Source organism: Molothrus aeneus, chromosome 19 (assembly GCF_037042795.1).
Source record: "Molothrus aeneus isolate 106 chromosome 19, BPBGC_Maene_1.0, whole genome shotgun sequence".
NCBI classification, from domain to species: Eukaryota; Metazoa; Chordata; class Aves; order Passeriformes; family Icteridae; genus Molothrus; species Molothrus aeneus.
In genome coordinates, this window is record NC_089664.1 from 7,250,262 (window position 1) to 7,271,572 (window position 21,311).

At 40.2% G+C, this 21,311-nt stretch overlaps 1 protein-coding gene across 1 annotated transcript in view; it reads right to left on the reverse strand.

Moving 5' to 3' along the window:
* MED27 (mediator complex subunit 27) overlaps window positions 1-20,275 on the reverse strand; it is an 84,862-nt gene extending 64,587 nt beyond the window's left edge. Inside the window, exons 1-2 of the mRNA XM_066563105.1 lie at window positions 20,040-20,275; window positions 17,385-17,529 (exon numbers count right to left, since the gene is read on the reverse strand). Coding sequence (XP_066419202.1) covers window positions 17,385-17,529; window positions 20,040-20,245 — 351 coding nt within the window. The 5' untranslated portion in view covers window positions 20,246-20,275. The remainder of the gene's footprint in view (window positions 1-17,384; window positions 17,530-20,039) is intronic.
* Between the last annotated feature and the right edge of the window lie 1,036 nt (window positions 20,276-21,311).

A 21,311-nucleotide genomic window follows, 5' to 3' on the forward strand; every position in this document is an offset into this window, starting at 1 on the left:
CTTAATCTCTTGAAAGAACCATTGAGGCTCTGAGGCAGTTCTCCTTCCCTGCATCACCCAGTTCACAGCTGTTATCACATCCATCCCTGAGCTGGGTAACTCTAAAAAGTCCAGCTGGCTCTGGGAAACAGCACTGACCTCCCTCCACATAGTTTGTGTGGTACCAAAATTTCAGCATCACCCTGCACTGGTCTCAAACTCATCCTATTGACTGCTTCCCATAAAAACCTCAATGCATCCCATATATATGGTCTGCCACTTTCCAAAGCTTGCCAGTCCTGAGCAGCCACAGAATACCTTATATTCTCACTTATTCTTCTTTTCCTCATCTCAAAACCTAAGGTAACTCCTTCTCCAACAGTTCTGAGCTGGCCAGGAGCACACTCCCTATGGGGCTGAGCACAGCACGGTGCCTATCACTGCAGTATTGTGGGTGCAGAACACTGGAGAACCACTGCAACTGGGAATGTAAAAATGCATCATACATGTAAGAAAAAGGAAAACAAAACCCAAACCTGTATCTTTTGGTCTTGAAAACAGACGAGGAAATTGTATTAAAAAAACCTGATGCAGCGTACATTACAGTTGGAATTTTCCATTACAAATACAATTTTGAAGTAGACATGAGCTGATAAATTCAGCATTAAGTTTTCTAGAAGTATTCTCAACTCTTCAGCAGTGCATGTACTTACACAACCAAAAAGGATCTTTCTGTATGAGCTCATAGCACCAGCAATATGACAAACTGGTGTGCATTTAAGGAAACTGGGGCGGTGGGGGAGCCAGACACTGCTTCTCACAAATTATGATTTTTGAACTTGTTTCCATCACTTCTCCAGCTACAAAATCTTTTTTAATGAGGACACTACCTACCTACCTCACAAAGTTCATTTTATCAAGCCAGTAATTCAGCAACATGAACAACTGACAGTTCACTCAACTATAGTTTTTGCCTGAGGCATTCACAAAAACATAAAAGAGCAAGAAAAACTTAAAAATGGTGCTGGAGAGCTTGAAGCCTTGCTGGCGGCACGCTGAACAAACAGGAACAATTGAAAGCTGAGGAGCAGTCAGTAATTTATACTACTGAGCCCAATGCCTGGACAGTAAGGAAAACAGATGGCTCTGCAATATGGAGATGGCTCCATGAAAAGCAGTCAGCACAGGGATGCTGCAACAGCTCAGCAGCAATAGTTTCCCTGTAACAGCCACAGCAAAGCAAATTCCATCATTTCACAGGATAAAACAAAAGAAAAGTAAACGAGAGTAAAAGAAAACAGAAGTTCTTATTACAGTTGGCCTATATTCCATGATAAAGCGTGGGCTCCTTCAGAGTTTTTCCAAGAGTCCTGCACAGACAGTTCTGTGCAAATAAATGAGCTCCATCCACCCGGCAGGAGCAGCTCCTCTTCCTGTCCCGGCCCCCTCCCAGGAATTCTGCATCACACCCAACGTCTCTGAACGTCAGCTATTTAGTTCTACTTTTAGCTCTGCTTTAAATAAAAGTGTGTGGAGTGCAAGCTGCATAATGAAGGCTCAAAACCATGGAGATGGCACAGACTGCACCGGGCAGCATTACCAAGCTGAGGGGGTTTTAGGGTTTGCTTTTCTTGCTGGCAGACTTATTTACACGGAACAAAACCAAAATTTGCCAAAGGAAGTTTCCAACTCCATGCTGGAGGAGACAAGAAGCTGGTTCCAAATGGAAATGGCCCTGTTAGAGCCTTGAGGACAAACCCAGAGGCAATGGCAGGGAACACATCAACAAACACATCAACACAGGAAGAGAGGGCGAAGGAGTTCTTGACAAATGCGTAAGGACCTCAGACTAATTTTTTTAAAGTATTGCATTTCAAGGCCATCGTGACTAAGCAATACACCAGTTATGCAAGGACTTAAAATAAGCTAAAAATCTAGCACAAAACTTTTCAGAAAGGCCAAAACATTATAAACTCTTTGACCGTAAGAACCTCTTAAAATAAATATATACTCACTATGGAAGCAGAGCACAGGTGAAAGCCTCAATTTAAAGCCAAGCATAAGATCCTTCTTCCTCTGCAAGTTTCCTGTGATAAATCAGGTTGTTTAAAGGGCAAGCTCAGTAGCTGGATTTAGCAGAGAAAATATCATCTTGCCTTGCACACCATGACAGGTGATGCTGTTCAGCTACAGATTATGCTGACATATTCCTGTTTCACCTACAGGATTGTTTTAATTTAAAAAAAATCCACTAAAACAAGTGTTTTACTGTAGAATATTGTCTACTATCTTTCTTAAATCAAAACTCACTGACACAGTTGCTGATGCTGGTAAAAGGCCTCTGCACACAGTTTTACACATGGTTTAGAATTCAGCATGAGCACACAACTGCCTGAACTTGGGGTAGCCTTGTAAAACTCAAAAGCTCAAGTTTATTCTCACTCTCAGGGAGTAACCAAATATTATTGTTCTTTTAAGTAATAATCAAACAGAAAATCAAAGCAAGTTCTTTTTAAGGAAGATGCTTTCAGATATATTTCTTTTTCCAGACTTAAGCCTGAGACATTGTACAAGAATTAGAACAGAACCTGCAGTGTAGAGTCCCAGCATCCTCCTGCCAGGACTGTGACCACTGGCATTGTTCTTCTCAAGAAAGCAAATATTAAGATTGATTAAACACCTTTGTTCAAGTACTCTTGATAAGAAAGGGATTATTCTTCTCCTTTTCTAACGGGTATTTTATTCTGGCAACTGATGGATCATATATTAAACTGTTTCAGTTCCAAGCAGCATCTGCTGCTACAGTTACCAAACTGAAGAAAGAAGGAATATAAAGCTCTGTGATTTGAAGGAAAAACAAGAAGAGAAAAAGGCATAAAGTTTACATGACACTAACAATCCCACTGACAGGTTTTTCTGACTTTGCAAACTTCCTTTCACACAGAAGAATTCTTTTATAACCTGACAATTCCCTGTAGCCTGAAAACCTCATGAACATGTCACAGATTTTTGTTTTCAACCTCTCTGAAGTTCCTGCAAAAATCTTTCTAACCTACTGGTCAGGATGACATCCAACTGCAGACATGAAATTAATAACTGCATCTGCAGTAACCCTTCTTGAACTACTTCTGCCCTTTACAAGATTCATTGTTTCCCTAAGAACCCTTTTAATGAAGACAAACAAACATCAACAAAGGTTAAAAAAATAGATTTAAGCAACTTGCAAGAAAAGAAAAAGCAAATCACTCAGTCAAGGCATGTTTGACTTTATCAGCCACTGAGAAAACCACAAAGGACGTGCTGCTGCTCCAGTTTGATCACCCAAGTCTCTGAAAACTTTCCCTGGTCCATTATTTATTCAGGAATAAAACCCTTTCCATCTTTACCATAAGAGTAGTGAACATGAGACATTAGTTTTTCAGACTTCAGAGTGGCTGACAAAGCAAAACACAGACTGAATTTAGGCAGCCAGCAGAGCAAGAATCTCTGAAAAAGGGCACCTTAAATAAATGCACAATAAATGTCTCCTCAGCCCACTCAAGCAGAGCCTTCAGCCACTGCTGTATGTCCATGTCTGCTTTAAAAGCAGGTCATGGATGCTTAGAGAAAAGCCACAGACCCTGATTTCCATCCATCTGGGAATTACTACATTTTGCAAGTTAGCACATATGAAAATGCACTAAGGACAGTACTCACTAGTTCATTTAGGCTCACAGAGTTCTACTCCAAATAACCTTTGCAAAACAGTTAGCATGACCTACAACAGATTTTTTGAAGGAATGTGACTCTTAAAGAGAATCATCTTTCCATGTTCTGCTAACACAACAAAACCCTTTTCATAGCCTGACTATCAGCAAATATGCATTTACTAGCCACAAAAAAAAACCCCCAAAAAATAAAGTTATTTTGAAATTTGTTTGAAGATTAGCTGAAAGTATCTGCAATGCTGTACTCTCTGATTCAGGAACAGCTCCCATGCCAATAAAGTCTATTCCATTTTAAACTTCTCTTTTATTCCATGGAAGATCCACAGAAGTTTATCAGTACAGGAAAAGAGCAAAACTTCATTAATAAAGTCCTATCAAATTGATACAGCAAGAATATGGTTCATGAGGGAACAAACTTTACAGCAACGTGTTTTGGTTTATCAACCTAAATTAAATCTCTTTCCCCCATCAACCCATTTTTCATCTCAAGACTCTTTTACTTTGCAGGGAAAATTAATTTTATCTGAGCAGGTGAATATTCCATGTCCTGACTGCTTTTAATTCATGGAACCTTCTATGGCAACACAGTTGCTTCATTTGGGCTCTTGCAAAAAGTTAACAGGAAATTTATTCACCTGTGTGTGCAGATATTGTTACCTATCACATGGAAATAGCACTTTGAAACACCATATTTACAAAACAGAACATTCCACAGCTGCCTGGTCTCTATGGACATCTGTACAACACCAAGTGCAGCATAAAACAGGAGCAATGAGAAGTTCTTTTGAAGGTCCCACACACGAAAGGGGCTTTGCTGACTCTCTGCACCTGGGCTGCTCTTTGAAGGGACAGAATCACCCCTGGGATGCATCAGCTCAAGCAATTGCATGGATCATCTAACAAGACAGCCAGACTGCAGCTCTCTCCTCACAGCCTTGCCCTGGAAGAGAGATTTGTTCCTTCCAAATCCATCAGGTACAGTGAACTCCTCTCTGCATCCAGAGGGAAAGTATTGGCTTGGAGGAAATAACAACTAAGTAGCTCCCTCATCGACAGCAGAAAGCGAGCGCATTGACTTGTGCCCTTTCTGTATTGATGCCCTGGCTGAGTAAATGAAGATGTACAGGGGAAAAGCAAAGAGCACCACAAGCAGGTATGTGACCCAGAAAAGCACAGTAGCAGTTTTATATTTTCTTCAATCTTCCTGAAATGTGATTACAGTTGACCTTTAAATCTAGTAGATCAACCAATCGATTCTGCTGGAACAACCCCGGGTGTGATCTAAGAGCATGCCCATGCTTAAAAAACTTCCTGTGCCTGCCTGGCATAGTCATTTCATTTTGTTGTAAAAGTTACCAAGATTTGTCTGAATTGATTTTACTTGCAAGAAAAACACACCATCAAAACTGCAGCATCAGCAGACACTAAAGGTCTTAGATTCTTGCAGGATGAATGCAATATCAATACAATTAGGATGTATCCATATGAGGTACACAAGAGAGATGGAAAGAAGATGTTTCTAATCTCACTTAATCCTAATGCAGCCCCAAGTCTGCTTTTTTAGACTGTGGGAAAAAAATAAATACAAGGAAAACTACAAACACTCCAAAGTATTTGCCAGGCAAAACATTGAATTTGGAACGGAAAACATATTTAACAGCTCTTTAGGAAGTAAAGCTTTAAAGCTTTTTCCTGTTGTGTTGGATGAGAGCTTTATTTCAGCTGATAAATTGTCCTCTAAAAAGAAAAACAACCCTAAAGAGACTTCAGGATGGTGTTTGTCCATAGTGGGCTTGGTGCAATAAGATGCTCATGTGCAGCATCTCCCCCAGATTTCTCTGAGCACTCACTCTGTAGCACAACTCCTATTTTATAGTTAGATATTTTCCAGATGGAAAAAGACATGCACAACAAAGACACTCATGAAAACTCATGCAGCAAGCTAAGGTCAGAGGAAAGAGGAGGATGGATCTCTGCAGTCCCATGACAAACTTGGCAATGCTGCTGCTCCCAAAATCTTCATCCTCCCCATCAGAAGTGTTCTGGGACATCCACATCACACACTCGTGTTCACAGAGTCAACTACATAGCAAGTTGTTAAGCTGAAAGTTATTAATTTCACTCCATATTACATGCAGAGTGTACAAAAGAACCAGAAAATTGGAAATGAAAGGTTAACTGGTGCTTTATCAGGCACAAGAGGGCTTACAGACTTGATCAGCTCTGTGATCTATGATATTTCTACAAACAGCTTTGGAAGAAGCATCAAATAGTGCAGCCAAAAAAAAAAAAAAAAGAAGGAAAAAAAAAAAAAGATGGCACTGAGTAAACTGAAAATGCTACACTGAAAATTCTGAAAATACAAGATTTGACTCCAGAGTAAAACTGAAGCAGACGGCAAAGGAGAGAACTTGTTAAGTCTGAGTGCAGAGACAACTGCAGAGAAGACTCTAAATAGAACCCAACTGAAAGCAGATGGGTAGGGCAGGGAACATTAGAATAAAAATCTAACTAATGGTAAAACACACAGGGATGTTTTTTCTCAGAAGAGAAACATATATCCACCCTCAGTGAGGGATAAGCTCAGAGGGAGGAGGAAGCCATTATCTTTTTAACTGCAGCTTATTTGATACAAAAGTGACATTTTCTCTGAATGAGGAATTCTTTTTCCAGAAAGAAAAGCCACCATCTGAAATGAGACAGAGCCCAGTAACGCTGCAGTAGTTGAGAATGTCATGATTTCCATCAGAAAACTGTTTTGCAGAGATCAGGAACAGCTGTTTCAAACTGAATTAGACTAAAACTGGAAACAAGCTGTCAAAACCCAAAAAATATATTTTATACATAAAAGAATGTATTTGATTCAGCTGTTTTAGCGGGGTGGTCAGCCAAAAGAGAAATAAAGTAACATTCTGAGATCCAGACGTTGCTGCAAAGACTCTCTCATTTTAACACTCTCTATGTAGATTTATTCCTTTGAGCATTTGGAATACGAAAAATGTCAAACAGCTCATATCACAGATTCCTGAATATTTTCAAACCATGGGCAGCTTAAAACAGTTTAAAGACACCTGAGGACTCTTGCTGCTCCAGTCCACATTCTCTGCACCTTCCGTAGCAGTAACAGGCTGGTGCAATAAGGGAAATACACTGAATTGATGTTGACATGAAGAGATTAAAATAATTCACTTTAACCCACCACTTGTGGGTAATAGCACATGCATCCAGCTCCTTTTTGTGCATACTTGCAGATCCTGGGAGGCTTTTAGTGGGTATTTTCAATATTGATTTCCCTAGGAATTGCAGTTTCATGTAATGAGAAGTAAATACATCTATTTTAGAATATACTGTAAAATGTCACATCAAGATACAATTCCTTTGTGTCTAATGGCCCATGCAGTACACAGAGCACCTTTAGTACTCTGCCACTACCAATTACAGGAGCTTAGAGAATCCAGATACAACACCCAAATTAACCAAGACTCTGCTGGTTTTGACTAGAACTATTTGTTGCAAAGCACAACTCTGAACATCAAAGACCTCTGTGATTTTATTATGTGCTCTAAGATGGAGCCATTACACCCTGCTTGCCAACCAAGCCTGAGGCAATCTTGAAAATACCCTCAGCATTTCAACATGGTCATTACTTCTCATAATGATGATTCATGCTAATTCCATCTAATAAGGGTATTAGTTATTACTGTCAGCTCGTCAGCAGATGGGCTTTTGAAGAAGAGGTATCTGAGAACAAGCAAATTCATGTGCATATAAAAAAAATGTACACCCTAAGAAATGCATTTTTAACTCTCTAGAAGACCATGCAATAGCAGCCATGTGCTATTTCTCCCCTCAGATTGCTCACCCAGTCCAGATTTAGGCATTTTAACTCGAGGGCTGAAATTTTCAGCACACACAGTGCAGCTCCAAAGCATGGCTGAACGTTCCACACTAAGCCAAGAACTTCACAAAAGAGCACAACAAGGTAACTGCTGCTCAGGATACAGAAACTTTTGATCTTTCTTTGAAAAGATCAAAAATGTGAAAGACTAGCACCTGGTAGAATCAATCAGCTTTCATTAAGTCTTCTTTTATTAATTCAGAGGACATCTTCTTCCATATACACTGTAACTGAACAAGTGTCAGTGGTTAAAAGATTTATTAATGTTTTTTGTTTCTTCTGCAAGAATCATTGCATTCAGGCACTTTAAAATTAGATTAAATGAACTGCTAAAAATGCTTGGGCTAATCTTGTATCAGCAAAGGACATGATAACATGTACTGGTAAGTGTCTTTATTTCCAGAACTTCAGGATTTGACAGCTCTAGTAGATTTAAATGCTAGCTCATACCAAGAAAATACACCAGCAGCAAATGGGCTTGGGAGTGAAGCAGCTCTGCGTGTAATGATCATATTCTGGTCTCTATTTTCCTATCAACCCCCAGAGCAGCCCAGCCATGGCACCACTGAGATTCCAGGAGAGCCAAGACATGGTTCTGGCACTACTCAAGAAGCCTGAGAGCAGGGACAGAGTTACACAGCCTGCAGCTCTTATTATCCAGTAATGGTCCTGATGTCTGTCCTGGTTTTATTCACATTTTTCAGCTGTCACACAGCCACAAAACACCACCCTTTGTCCAGGCCAGGATTACTCTCCCCTCCCAGGAAAATAAAAATCAGTTTTCATTGATCCCAAGAGAATTCAAGGGTCACCACAGACCCTCTGCTTTGCACACCTCCAACAGCAGCAGCTCAGTATTAGCTCCTGCTGAACAAAAAACTGCTGGCACCTTTTTGCCAAATGCACATTTTCAAAAAGCAGCAACCAGTGGTCAGAAATGCAGTTTTGATTATATGCTTACACTGCTCCTTACACACACTAGTCCCAATTTTATTAGCTGTTAAACCATCTCCATGTTTTGTTACCCAATTATCAACTGCATGAAATTAAGATACAATGGGGAAGAACTGAGCATTGTTTATGTGCAATTCAAACAAATCCACTGTGAACTGTCTGGGGGGGCAACTTCAGTAACTTCAAAAGAGAACTCAAAGAAAAACACAGATGAGTAGACTTCTGCATTAAAAAACCCAAATAACAGGCACAATAAAAGACCTGACAACAACAAAAGTAGAGAGCAACAGGGTGACATCATTAAATTTTCCATTTTATTTGATTTCCTCTAGAAGCTACAAAAAAATCTTTTCCATATGAAGAATACCTGTGGGATTTTTATCACCTGCATCAGTTATTTTATATTAGTGTTCATATTCCTTGAATGCCCTTCATATGAAGGTCAGAGAATGCTTTACAAACAACTTTTATTTGCCTCAAAGAAAGCAAGAAAGGACACTGAGTCTCTGAAAACATTCTTTGTGTTTTCATGGTGCCACCATCCACGAGATGGTCGGGTTTGGTCACCAGCAGCGAGCCATGGAGAGCTGAGGCAGAAGAGAACTGGAAATTCAAAGCAGTGCTGGGACTGAGCTGTTCTTGTTCTCCAGTCCTGAATATTCATCAATTAATCCCCAGACAACATGGATTTCCAGTTATACTTTGTTGTATTCCTCAGATTCTGCAAGTAAAGCCTTTGCTGCCTGCTCTGCTGGCTGTACTGAGTTACTCAGGCCACATTTCTGTGTCTGTGCCTGGCTTAGCTGCATTCAAACTCAACACAGAGCAAGGCAGTTTGTGATTTGATTTGATTTGATGACCACATTATACAACTTAGAAAGAAAAAGTGATCACTGCCCTATAAATTACATATTTGAGCCATCCAGCATGAAATGTATGAGGAGTTCTTGCAGAGGGAAAGAAGAACTAGGAGTGGGCAGAAGTGTTTTGGTTAAAACAGAGCCACATCAATCATTTCCATCCTGAAATAGGCTAACAGCTAGGACATTAATACTTATCAAAGAAACAGGGGAAAAAACCCACTCATTAGCAAATAAAGGTGTTGCAAAGCATTAAATAATTCCCACCAGCTGACAAGGGGGCTGTGATTTATAATAGTGTGTTATTGATAGATCACTTCCCATAATTAGGAAAAGTGAGACTGGTACTGCTTACAGCATTATTTTGATCAGAGCCTTGAAAAATACTGTTGAATAATAACAAACACTAGGCATAACAATAGAAAAACACCATAACATTGCTCTCAGGCTGCTTCAGATTTGAAACAAAATATTCTAAAAAAAATTCAGTAAGAAAGGCAATTCTGTTTGGACACATAACCTTATCTCACAACAGCATCCTGGTGTGAATTATTACTATGATAACTCTGGGAGGATCACAGATATAAAACATTCAAACTATGCAGCAAAAAGAAGTCAGAAACAAAGGCTAATTATTTCTCATTTTTTAAGCAACAAGTTACTCCTCATAACTCTTTTCTTCCTGAAGAAACAGAGTAACCTCAGTCTACTAAAATGTCAAATAAATTCAACTAACTTCCCTACTAGCACAAGTCAGCATATGCAGGAAATTCTCACCTGCCATGATAACTTTCCATAGTGCAAGGAAAAAAACACACTGGCAATTTTCATTTCCTTTCAGTCACATTATCAGGTGTCAAAACCACTTTTATAGCTAACAATAAAATAGTTACAATAGCCCTGGCTTGAACTTTTGTCAGAAAGCAACATAAAAATGAGAGACAAAGAAACAGAGAGCCCAAGAGCTGAAGATTCCGGGAACTCACAGCTGAGGAGGGAAGATACATTTCCAAAGAGAAGACAGAACTGATGTTATCCATCTCTAATGCCCCAGACACCGCTGGAGGCAGGGTCTCCAGGGAGAACAAGCCCTGTCTAACAAGCAGGAGCTGGTGATTCTGCCTTTACTGTTCCTATTATTGTAAGCTTCCCTGTTTTCCTTATGGTTTTGACCATTTTCTCCTCTCACTATATTCACTTTATTTTTTTTAACTATCAATGCAGAGCTCAAAGACCCTCAGAAAAATTTCGTGTCTCACCTTTTTCCTTCTCCAATATAGCACATGTGGACTACTGAAATTAAATTTTGGTACAAGCACTTTCATCCTCATCACAGCTTTTCCAGTGCTTTCCCTCCCATCACTATCATATCAAGGATAATTTCCACACTACCTGAATTTGCCATCCCTGGTCACTAGAATCAACCCTGCAATAAGCAAAGTGAGTGTTCTCCAGGCAGACAATTGAGCAGTAATTAATAACTGCAGCAGTTGGAAGCACAGAGGTAACCACCTGTTTCCCAGTCATACTAAAAAAAAAAAAAAGGAAAAACCAGGACATTAATGCATTAATGTAATTGTGAACAGCAAGGGCATTTCACCAGATATTTGCCCAAAACCACACAGAATTAAAAGCCCATAAAGGACATTTTTCCAGACTGCCAGGCAAACAACATTAGTCACTGGCTATATAATACTTGGCACATGAAAAACATTTCTGCCCAAAGAATCCAATGCACTTGGGACACATTTAGATTAGAAACTCTCCCAAGAAGTAGGTTAAGTGATATTATCCTCTTTTATCGGCACCAAAAATGAGGCACAGTAAAAATTAGTGTGTCCTGTTCAAGGTTAGAACAATTAGTGAGAAAAGCAGGAATAGAATCCAAGTGGCCCAGCTCCTATTTTGTGTCCAGTGTACAAAACCCGCGAGTCTGTGCCACTCATTTCTCCAGTGACAGGAATATCAATTCCTGTGGTTGATCTGCACAGGAAAGGAGCCCACAGCTGGAGCTCCCAATGCAGCTCCCTCCAGGGTGCTCTGATTCTGCTCTTACAAATCAGATTCCACCAGAGTCTGAGGATCAACATATAACAGGATGTCACAGTATTACAATGGTGCATTTTGGTAGGAAAAGAAGTCCTGAAAGGACATTTTGGCCACCTGCCTGAAATTCCCAAAAAGTACCAACACAGAAATCCAGTTACATTGTCCATGCTACTGTAAAACTACAACCAAGTCACAATGTTTGAGCACACCCCAAATTCAAAATTAATGTTCCTTGCAATGAACACATCCTTTTGCAATCAAGATAAAGTGATTTTTTTTTCCTGTTCTGCAGTGCTTTAATATCTCCCTAATATCATGGTTAACATTTAATGTCATTTATTGTCATTAAACTCAGTATTTGTGTCTAATCAATACTAAGCTACCAAGTGCAGCTGTAACAAGTCTGGTCTTTCTCTACATGCTCTATTGATTGCCTTTTTTTGAGCCCTACAATAAACACAATTTATACAAATAATTTATCAGGGAACATATCAAAATAATTTAATAAACAAAACCTATCTATACCTTTTCTCTTTAGTCATGTGACAGAAAATCATTTTAACTCATTAATGGTAATCTTAACAGTTCGATTTTAAATTTATGTAAAAACAAGAGGAAGCTATGAAGCAACAAATTTAAATCCAAATATTTTTAGCCTATTTCCACATGCAGATCAACAGTAATTTTTTTTCATTTTGTAATTCCCAGCATATTACTTTCAAATAAATTTATGACAACTCCTGTCCAGCTTTGTTCACTTAGAAAACTTATAATGCAGATATTGTAAAGTTTATCCAAGTTGCCAGAATAAGCTTTTCACAGATGAGTAAATGAAATAATTTGATATAAATCCTACTTTCCCAAAGAGTTACAAAGTCAGAAAAGTTGATTTTTTGCTTCCTGCTTGAAGCAGTATAAAACAGCCTTCCCAAACACGTGGTTATCACGTTCTGTAAGCAGCATCTCATGAAGATAAAACAATACCACCACCCCTCACACACCCCCACACGTGGGCCCAAGAGTTGGAACTGGAATAAAGCACATGGATAAATGCAACTCTGTAAACAGCAGGGGACACAACACTGCACTTCAGTGATGTTAAAAATCAAGGAAAAAAATTGAAAATAACATCACCTACTCAAGACTACAATTGCACTCAATTTCCCCACCTCTACTGGTATTAATAAAATAATTTGAAGGTCTGAACACAAACCCTACAGTGCAAAGGAAGGGGGAGAAGGAAAGATGACTTGCAGAAGACTATTTTTACTTGAGCAAGTGAACTCAGCTGATGCTGCTGTCACTCAGCAACGCAGGGGAGACTGAGTTTGCTGCTCTCCAGCAAACACAGCTTTCCTTCACTGGCTGAAAGTAATTCTGGTTTGGGGGTTGATCAATTCTGCAAACAGCCTTCACCTAAACAAACAACAAACAAGCAAAAACCTCTACAGTGGTTAAAGCTCAAGTGTGGGGCATGAACTACTTAACAGCATCCCAGCAAGAAAGGAGAAACCTGCCCAAAAAAGCATTTTCCTTGCTCAGTGGACACAAAATACCCTATTTTCTGTTCCAGTGGAAACCCCTTACCAGGCACTGCCTCGGGCACCCACAGGGCGAGGCATGGAACACCTCACCAAGGACAAAGGATGAGCAAGTGCACACTGCAGGCCATAAATAACCTCAGTGAAGCTGCAGATGGATAAACCCAAAGTTTATACCACAAAAAGAATGAGCTGACACTCCTGGGTTCCAAAAACCTGCTCTGACCACCAGCACAACTGCAGCTGGATCAAGTGACCACACCACCAAAAGCTTCACTGAACATTTCGCGTGTGGGGAAGTATGATGTTGGATTAATCACAGCACCAACAAGCATCTTCTCCTCCTACAAAAGCTCTTTGTTGCCCATTATTGAGAACAAATATTGAGAAACAGACAGTTGCTTAGTAAGGAAGCTGATATTCATGAGTTTGTGGTCTCATCTCCTGCAGGAAACAAGCAGCACTGGGAGCAGGGAAGGGTGGCACAAAGGCCCTGGCATAAAGTGCTCTGGAGCAAGAGGAGAGAGTTCTTGCAGTATCTACCAAAAATCACATCTCTTTAAAAAAAACCAAAAACTGACAAAACTTAATCAGTATTTCAGTCTAGAAAGTGACTTTCAAAATTTCCTTTAATCTAAGCTTAGCTGATGCCTTCTCTCTGTGGTGATAAATTCCAAGATAATGCAAGGAGCAGGCAGCTGGTAATGAGGGGTAAGGAGGAGCCTCTGCAGACCCAGTGTGACTGCTCCAGGCAGCATCAGGCCACACACACCCTGACCAGGAGCCCTCCTGGCTGCTGCTGTCATCTCAGATTGCACCTGCTCAGACACAGCAGCATATTACAAAATAAAAAAAAAATCAACTGCCAAGATGTACACAACTACTAAATCCAGAATTCAAGTGCAATGACTCAACAGAGACAGTCCATGAGAAAAACAACTACTGCTATCTACACACATCCTATCTTACCCATAATAATCTCTCTGCATTAACCTTGCAGAATGATAGCTCATTTTTACCTTATCTAATATTATATCTTCAGTATTACATTAGAGGGTACATATGGATCCTTCTGGGAAAGAGCACTTCAATTGTAATAAAGATAACTTCTTTTCTTAAATAAAATTGAAGAGGAGGGGAAAAGAAATTTATCAACTAGACCTAAATACTGTTCCATGGCTACTCCATGTCTCCATGCACCCCACAGGCAGCAAAGTAATTCACTTCCATGATTTCTACTGATACATAAAACAGGTTAAAGCAAAGAAGAAAAACCACTTAGCTGTTACTTGCAATAAAATAAACTTCCTGTGTTTTTCAGTTATGGCTTGGTGAGAGCTGTTAAACACCTGAAAAAGGAAAGTTCCTTTACAGCTGTGTGTGTATGCAATTAATGCATTTGACAAGCTGTTGTGTTCCCAAACAGCTGCTTCCATTACACAGACAACTTTACCATCTGCAAAACTATTGGATAAACTACAGTAAGTAAATATCAGGAGAGCAGGTGCTCATAAATAACAAACGCTGCCAAGATAACACACTTCTGTAAGGGAAGTTTTCATTCTTCCCACTGGACTTCTTCTTACTCCTGAAGCAGGTAAACTCACAATTAGAAATGGAGGAACCAGTGCTGTGACTCACAGGAGCACTAAAAAAAGGTTCAAGGCAAGTAGCTGTGAAATCACAATTAAATGCAACTCATCTCTACTGCCCTCAGCCAAAGGGGTTGGTAAATTTGCACCTGGAAGAGGCTCTTCTTCTCCAAATACATAACCAAGCACAGCTACAAGTATTCATCATGGTAAACAAACCAAGCCAGGGTCAGCTTAGTCTCACCTCCTGTGTCAACGCTCACATCTTAAACACAGCATTTTCCATTTATGTCTGTGACTGTGATCTTCACTCCACTTCACATCCAGCACTGCTATTTAAACCAAAAACTTGTCCATGCATCCAAGACCAGAACAAACTCAGGCATTTGCTGGAGCCAGCATCAAAACAAAGCTGCAAATAGAAAGAATCAGCTATTCTAACATCCAGTACCTCATGAACCACAGGGCAGTGCTTTGATATACTGAATACTTATTTGCTTCTCATAGGTAGCCCAGTTATTACCAACTTTACTGATTACTGTCCTCAAAGTGACTTTTAACAGTCTCCTCATGTCTTAAAAATAAGCAGAATGCACTGAGACATGCAGCACAGTCTGTGCACTCATTTTCCTTGTATTTCATGAATGTTCTTTTGGAATGGCACCACAGCCCCAGAAGTCTCCTCCCCTGGCAGCCATGGGGCTGTTCATGCCATCAGTAATGCATGAACAATCAAAGGCAGAGGAAAATGCCCTTATCTCAGCTCATCAAAAATACAAGCAGGCAAGCCACAAAGGGGTCACAAATTAAAAATTAAATGCAGGCAGATCTAAAGTGTATTGACAGACCATCACTTCGAAACCATCCCTGAGAAGCAGCTGGCAACAGGAGACACATAATAAGAATTGAAGGCAGCCAGAAGAAGTAATGAAATAACTCTTATTCCAGAAGTGTATTTAGCAATGAAGAATTAAGCAGGAACAGAAGGATCTGTGGTGGTAGAGCCAGCAGCTCACACCCTCACACATCTGCAACCTAGCCAGTGGTTTTCTTTTTTCTCTGTTGTCTCTGACTTCGGTTTCACAGCTACAATAAAAGGTACTGTTCTTCTCCTGCAACATTTTGTTGTGAATATGAGTGCACAGGAGACTAAAACTTCCAGCTTTCTGGAATCAGAATCCAAGATTACAAAAAATTGCTCTTTGAAGCTCCATAACACTCTAAGTTAATAAAAAACTACATTAGAAACAGCTCTGTAAAGCTATTTCATTACTGCCTGAGTTTACCCTGATAATGACCTAAAGTAGTAATTAAATCCCTGAAGACTTACCTGCCTTACAAGTTTATAAGTTTTCCTACTTTTACTTTTGCTGAAAGTAGCAAATTAATTATTCTTTCTTCAGTGCCAATAATCTGCTGCTAACAGCAAGGGATACAAGCAAACATGAAATATTTTCTCAATTACTGAATCCCCACTTAAAAATTTTTCCTGTGCCCCCATTTTCCAATCATACCAAATTTCTCTCAATGCCAAATTCTGCTGATTTTAAAAAACAGATATTTGTATTCTGACCCATTACTGTACAAATATTACTGTGGTATTCATACAAACATTATTGCAGAATCCTATCTTAAATCTGAATAATATTAGAATGATTGGCTCAATGTATAACAAGAATTTGCCTACAAAGTATTTGTGCACTCTCAAAGTCTTCCTGGCTCACGTATCATAATAAATAATTTAAAGTGGAACTGTTTCTTTTAATGCTTTAAATATTTTCAGATTTATTATTCCTGCTTACTCCTGCTGTCTTGCATAAGGGTATTAAAAGCTACAACTCTGACTACACTTACTACTAATAATTATTGTAACAGAAATTAATCCATCTTTTTTGTATTTCTTAACAGGTTACAGTATTTCAAACATAACTTGAAGAAAGCTTTTAAATACTTACTCATCTTCATACTTCTATTAAAAGTAATAGGCATGCTCAAAAAAATCAGGATGGGAACAGGCAACCTGAAATACAACACTGCTCAGAGGCCAGCAATAATTGCAATGCCATGTTTACTTACTTAAGAAAATTAGATGAGGAAAGGAGTATTTCTGACCCACAAGTAGATTGTTCAGAGTACAAAAGGAAACATACCTATCCAAATCCTACACATATTAAACATACAGGTTTATGAAACTGAAATATGCTGTTGAGAAAGAAGTTTCTTTCAGCAAAAACAATTAAATTTTTAAATGTAAAAGACTACATTAATATTATCTGCCTTTTTCTTTTACACTACTTAAAATTCAATGCCATATATATGATATGAAAACAGGAGGGATGCCAAAGCTGCTGAATACAAAGCTGCTTTTGAGACCATGGGCAGAAAATGGTGGGGAAAAAGCTTCAAGATTTCTGATGATGAGAACTTCCCTAGAGGACTCTTTCCTAGATACAGTTTGGAGGTGACATAAGCTGTTGATTCTCTCTTTTAATATCCCACTGCAGTGTTTGCTGCCAGATGCAAGGACACAACATACTTTTAATTTCTACCTACATAAGATGCTAAATGTGGAAATGCTTGGGAGTTAATAACCCCTTTGAGATCAAGGGCACACCTTGGTATCACAGAAAAGTCTCCTCTTAATTAAAACAACATTTTATCCTTGAAAGTACATTTAGGTATGCATTATGCTCCTCAATTCCAAAAAAATTCAGCTCTTTTGGCAGCCCCAAACACTCAGAAGTCAGCTGTATGGCCAATGCAATGGGAATACACAACTAAACCACCCAGATGTGCTTGGTTACCTTGTTTGACCATTTGTAGGCCTGCAGGAGTTGGCTGTAGAGGGGGGTTTTGTCCTGCACAGGGTCAAGGCTCAGGAGCCCACTGTTGTGCAGGGGGTGGTTCTCTGAGGGCTTCCCAACGAGGTTGCTCAGACGTTCCAGTTCCCTGGGAGGAAGCAGAAGGGCAATTTTTGGAGTCAGAGCTGGGAATCAGAGATGTGAATCAGAGATGTGCAGAGCTGGAATCAGAGATGTGCAATCCTCCAGGCACAGCAGCATGCACCAATTCTATTTTAGGAGCTAAATGAGTTTTAAACATGTCCCAAATTTGATTTAAAACATAATCCCTGTTATTACCCAAACAATTTGAAGCAGTCTGTTGGTTGTTGAGCTCGTATCTTCTTTGGAGAGAAAGTACAAGTCACGAGTCTTTGAAAACAACCTGGAAAGGGTCAGACTATGGCAGGCCCTGTTCACAGCCCAGGGCACCTCCTGAGCAAAGCAGCCCCTCAGAAACCTCAGAATTCTGATTTCAGCACTGCCTGCAATACCAGAAGTAACTTTTTTAACCACCAAGCAAGTAGATGCCTCTCATTTCATTAGAGAACTCCAAAATAACATTGTCCTCATATAAATATACACAAGAACTGGTATTAGTCCTAAGCCTGGAGACCATCCTGCAAAGGCTGTGATTACTCTAATCAAGTATCTGCCTTTCAAGTTCTCAGGATCTTCTGATTTGCATGAGCAATTTGTATATCTGTAGTGTAAAATACTCAAATGAAGCATAATAAGCACCATTTTCCCATGAAAAAAATCCCTCACTGTGAAATGATCTATCATTGCTTCATATCTCATTTGTCAAACACAACATTTAATCATAACAAAAGTTAAGCAATTTTTCAAACTTGCATTAATCAACTGTAGAAGAAAGACTGGCCACTTTGCACAGATATAAAAAGCAGTTTTTCAAGTGACATGACTAAAGTGCTTTTCCTTTTGACTGCCCAGTGCTACACCCAAGTCTGAACTTCAGAAGCTACACTAAATTAAATGCAGCACTCAAAAGGCAGCTTATGAAAACATCTGCAAAGAGAAATCCAAAATATCTCCATTTACATTTAAGAAAGGTTACAAAAATAAACTCCCAACAATCAGGGAACTGACAGTTAAAAGACTTCCAGACTTCACTAACACAAAACTCTCCTTTGTTAATCATCATTCCTTGAAGTTTTCATGGCCTACATTCTTTCCAGTCCTCTGGTGCTGTGAACACTTGCAAATCTGCTTAATACTCCTTGACAGAAGAATACAATAAAACAAGTGTGACTAGGCATAATAACTGAGGATTTGCTGAACAGAGATACCAGTCAATATTTTCACTACATAAAAGTGCACTGGTAATATTAACTTCAGCACACCTGGGAGAATTCCCTTGCTCCTTGAATAGGCCAATTCATAGAATACCCTGGGTTGGAAGGGACCCACAAGGATGCAAGTCCAGCTCCTGAATTGTTATTTATTATTGTCTGGGAATGAGATTTTGGGGTTATACTGATTACTCTTTAGGAGGCCACAGAGCCAGGCAAGAAGGAGAACCAAAGGAACAGCTCAGCAAACTGTGAGGCCTCCTCAGCTTGAAAACTAAAAACCAAAGGAATAAAACACCTGCTTCTATAGCTGGGTACAGCATCATTCATGAGAAGGGTTACCCACCACCTTTCCCAACAGAAGAGAAGCAGGTAACAAATTACATTACCATGATCACAGCTAAAAATCAGCAAGGCCTTTTAACTGCCAAGAAAGAAATTCTCGCACACAAGACCCTGGAGCAGAAGATGTCCTGGGAAGGGGTGGTTAAACATCTGGGGACACCTCCCTGGACAGTGCTGATGGCTCCCAGGAGAATCAGCCAAACCCAGCAACTCAGTGGTGGGACCAACACGGACAACCACTGAGTCAGTGAGGTTGGAAAACACTTTACGATCGTTAAGCCCAACCATAAACCTCACATTGCTGAGTCCACCACTAAACCCTGTCCCTAAGTGTACACGAAGTACTCAGTTCCTGTGTCTGTGTAGGGGTTTTCAATTTAAATACACAAAATTGCTGAATGAAACTGTGTGCCTGCCTCTCTCTTCTGCTCATAAGTTTCCCCCACGTCTTCAGCCTCAGCACTTTGTCTCTACTTACACAAAACACACCTGCTGGTACTAAGTAACTACACTTACCTGGGATAACTTTCCAGCCTGACAAGTTTTGGTAATAAAACGACCATTCTTGAACCCCTTAGATGCTACTGAGTAGTCTGCACCTAGAAAGTGTCTTAATTTTTAACAAAAAACTTCAAATATAGAGATAAATCTCCCTGCAGCCGAACACCTTCACCTTGTCAATGCAACCCCACCGACAGGTCCTTTGTGAAAACAAAACGAGAACAAAAAATTGGTAAATATTACGAGCATATTGAACCCTTTGGAGACTCTGGAGCAGAACACCACGAATGGGTTAACGCGCACGGTGCTGGGGGGAAACAAAACGAAGCATTTTCACATTTATTTGCCTAAAACTTTGCCTTGGAGTGAAAACGGCCCCGCCGGGCGCTGAGAGGAGCCAGGACAGCCCGGGACGCCCTCCCTGCCCACCGGGGGCTGCCCCGCCGGGGCCGCTGCTCACCCCAGGTCGCGGCTGACGGAGTGCAGGCTCTCCTGGAAGGCGGCCACGAAGCCCTTCTCGCGGCCCTCCAGGGTCTCCTTGTTGCGCATCCCATCCTTGAGGCAGTCGAAGACCCTGGTGACGCTGGAGCGCAGCGCCTGGATGGCGGCGATGGCCTGCGAAAACGCCTCCAGGTTCACGCCGGGGCTCAGCGCCCCGTCCGCCATCTTGGCCGGCCCCGCCGGCCCCGCCGCGCCGGCGCGGTGCATGCTGGGAAATGTAGTCCCGGCGTCTGTGGGGGCGGCCGGGTGTTGATCGCCACGAAGCGATTTTTTAGAAACTTTTATGTTTTCCTGGGTCGCTTATGTGAAAAATGTGTATTTTATGATTGTCTTTTCGCAAATATTCAAATGAATATTATATGTGTTGTGTTAGAAAGTAATGCTGTATTAATTCTCTTAAGTAGTGTGGTAAATATAGTTTTAGGCTATAACAAAACGTTAAAATAGAAATTATGCTATGTAGGATACTTTCTTTTCTAAAGAAAGGACTCACACAGAGATAGCAGTCACAGGACACCTAAATCTTTCAGAGAAAGAGAATTTATTGCTTCATTATCACGAGAATTGAACTTCCTGCCTCGCTGGGGCAGGATGATGCTGTTAGGATTATGAAGAAGAAGTTGACGATGACCAGACAGAATCCTGTGTTTGAATGGAATTTATGCATCATGCATGAGATGTATGAATATGCAACAGGCTGTTGTTTTTAAGGGTCAATCCTCTGTTAACGTGGGTCCTTTTTTGGGCTTATGCTGCCCACAAAAAGGTACCCGGACGTTCATAACTCTTTGTTTCTATTGACTCATATTGTCCTAATTCAAATTGTCCAAATTATTATTACTCTACTTGTATTACTATTTTTATAACCATTTTATTACTATTAAACTTTTAAAATTTTAAAACCCGGTGATTGGCATTTTTCACACTTAGGTCAACAATCACAGAGTCGGCAAGGCTGGAAGAGCCCTGTGAAATCATGGGATTGGCTCAGTTGGATAGAACATGGTGCTAATAACGCCAAGGTTGTGGGTTCGTGTGTAGGTCATTTAGTTCAGAGTCGGACTTGATGATCCTTGTGTGTTCCTTTCAGTTCGGAATATTCTGTGAATCTGTAAATCATCAATTCTAACCATCCACCCAGTACTACTACCATAACCCCTAAACCACATTGCCCTGTGCCATGTCCACATGCCTGGAATCAGAAAATTACAGAATCATTGAATCACAGAAT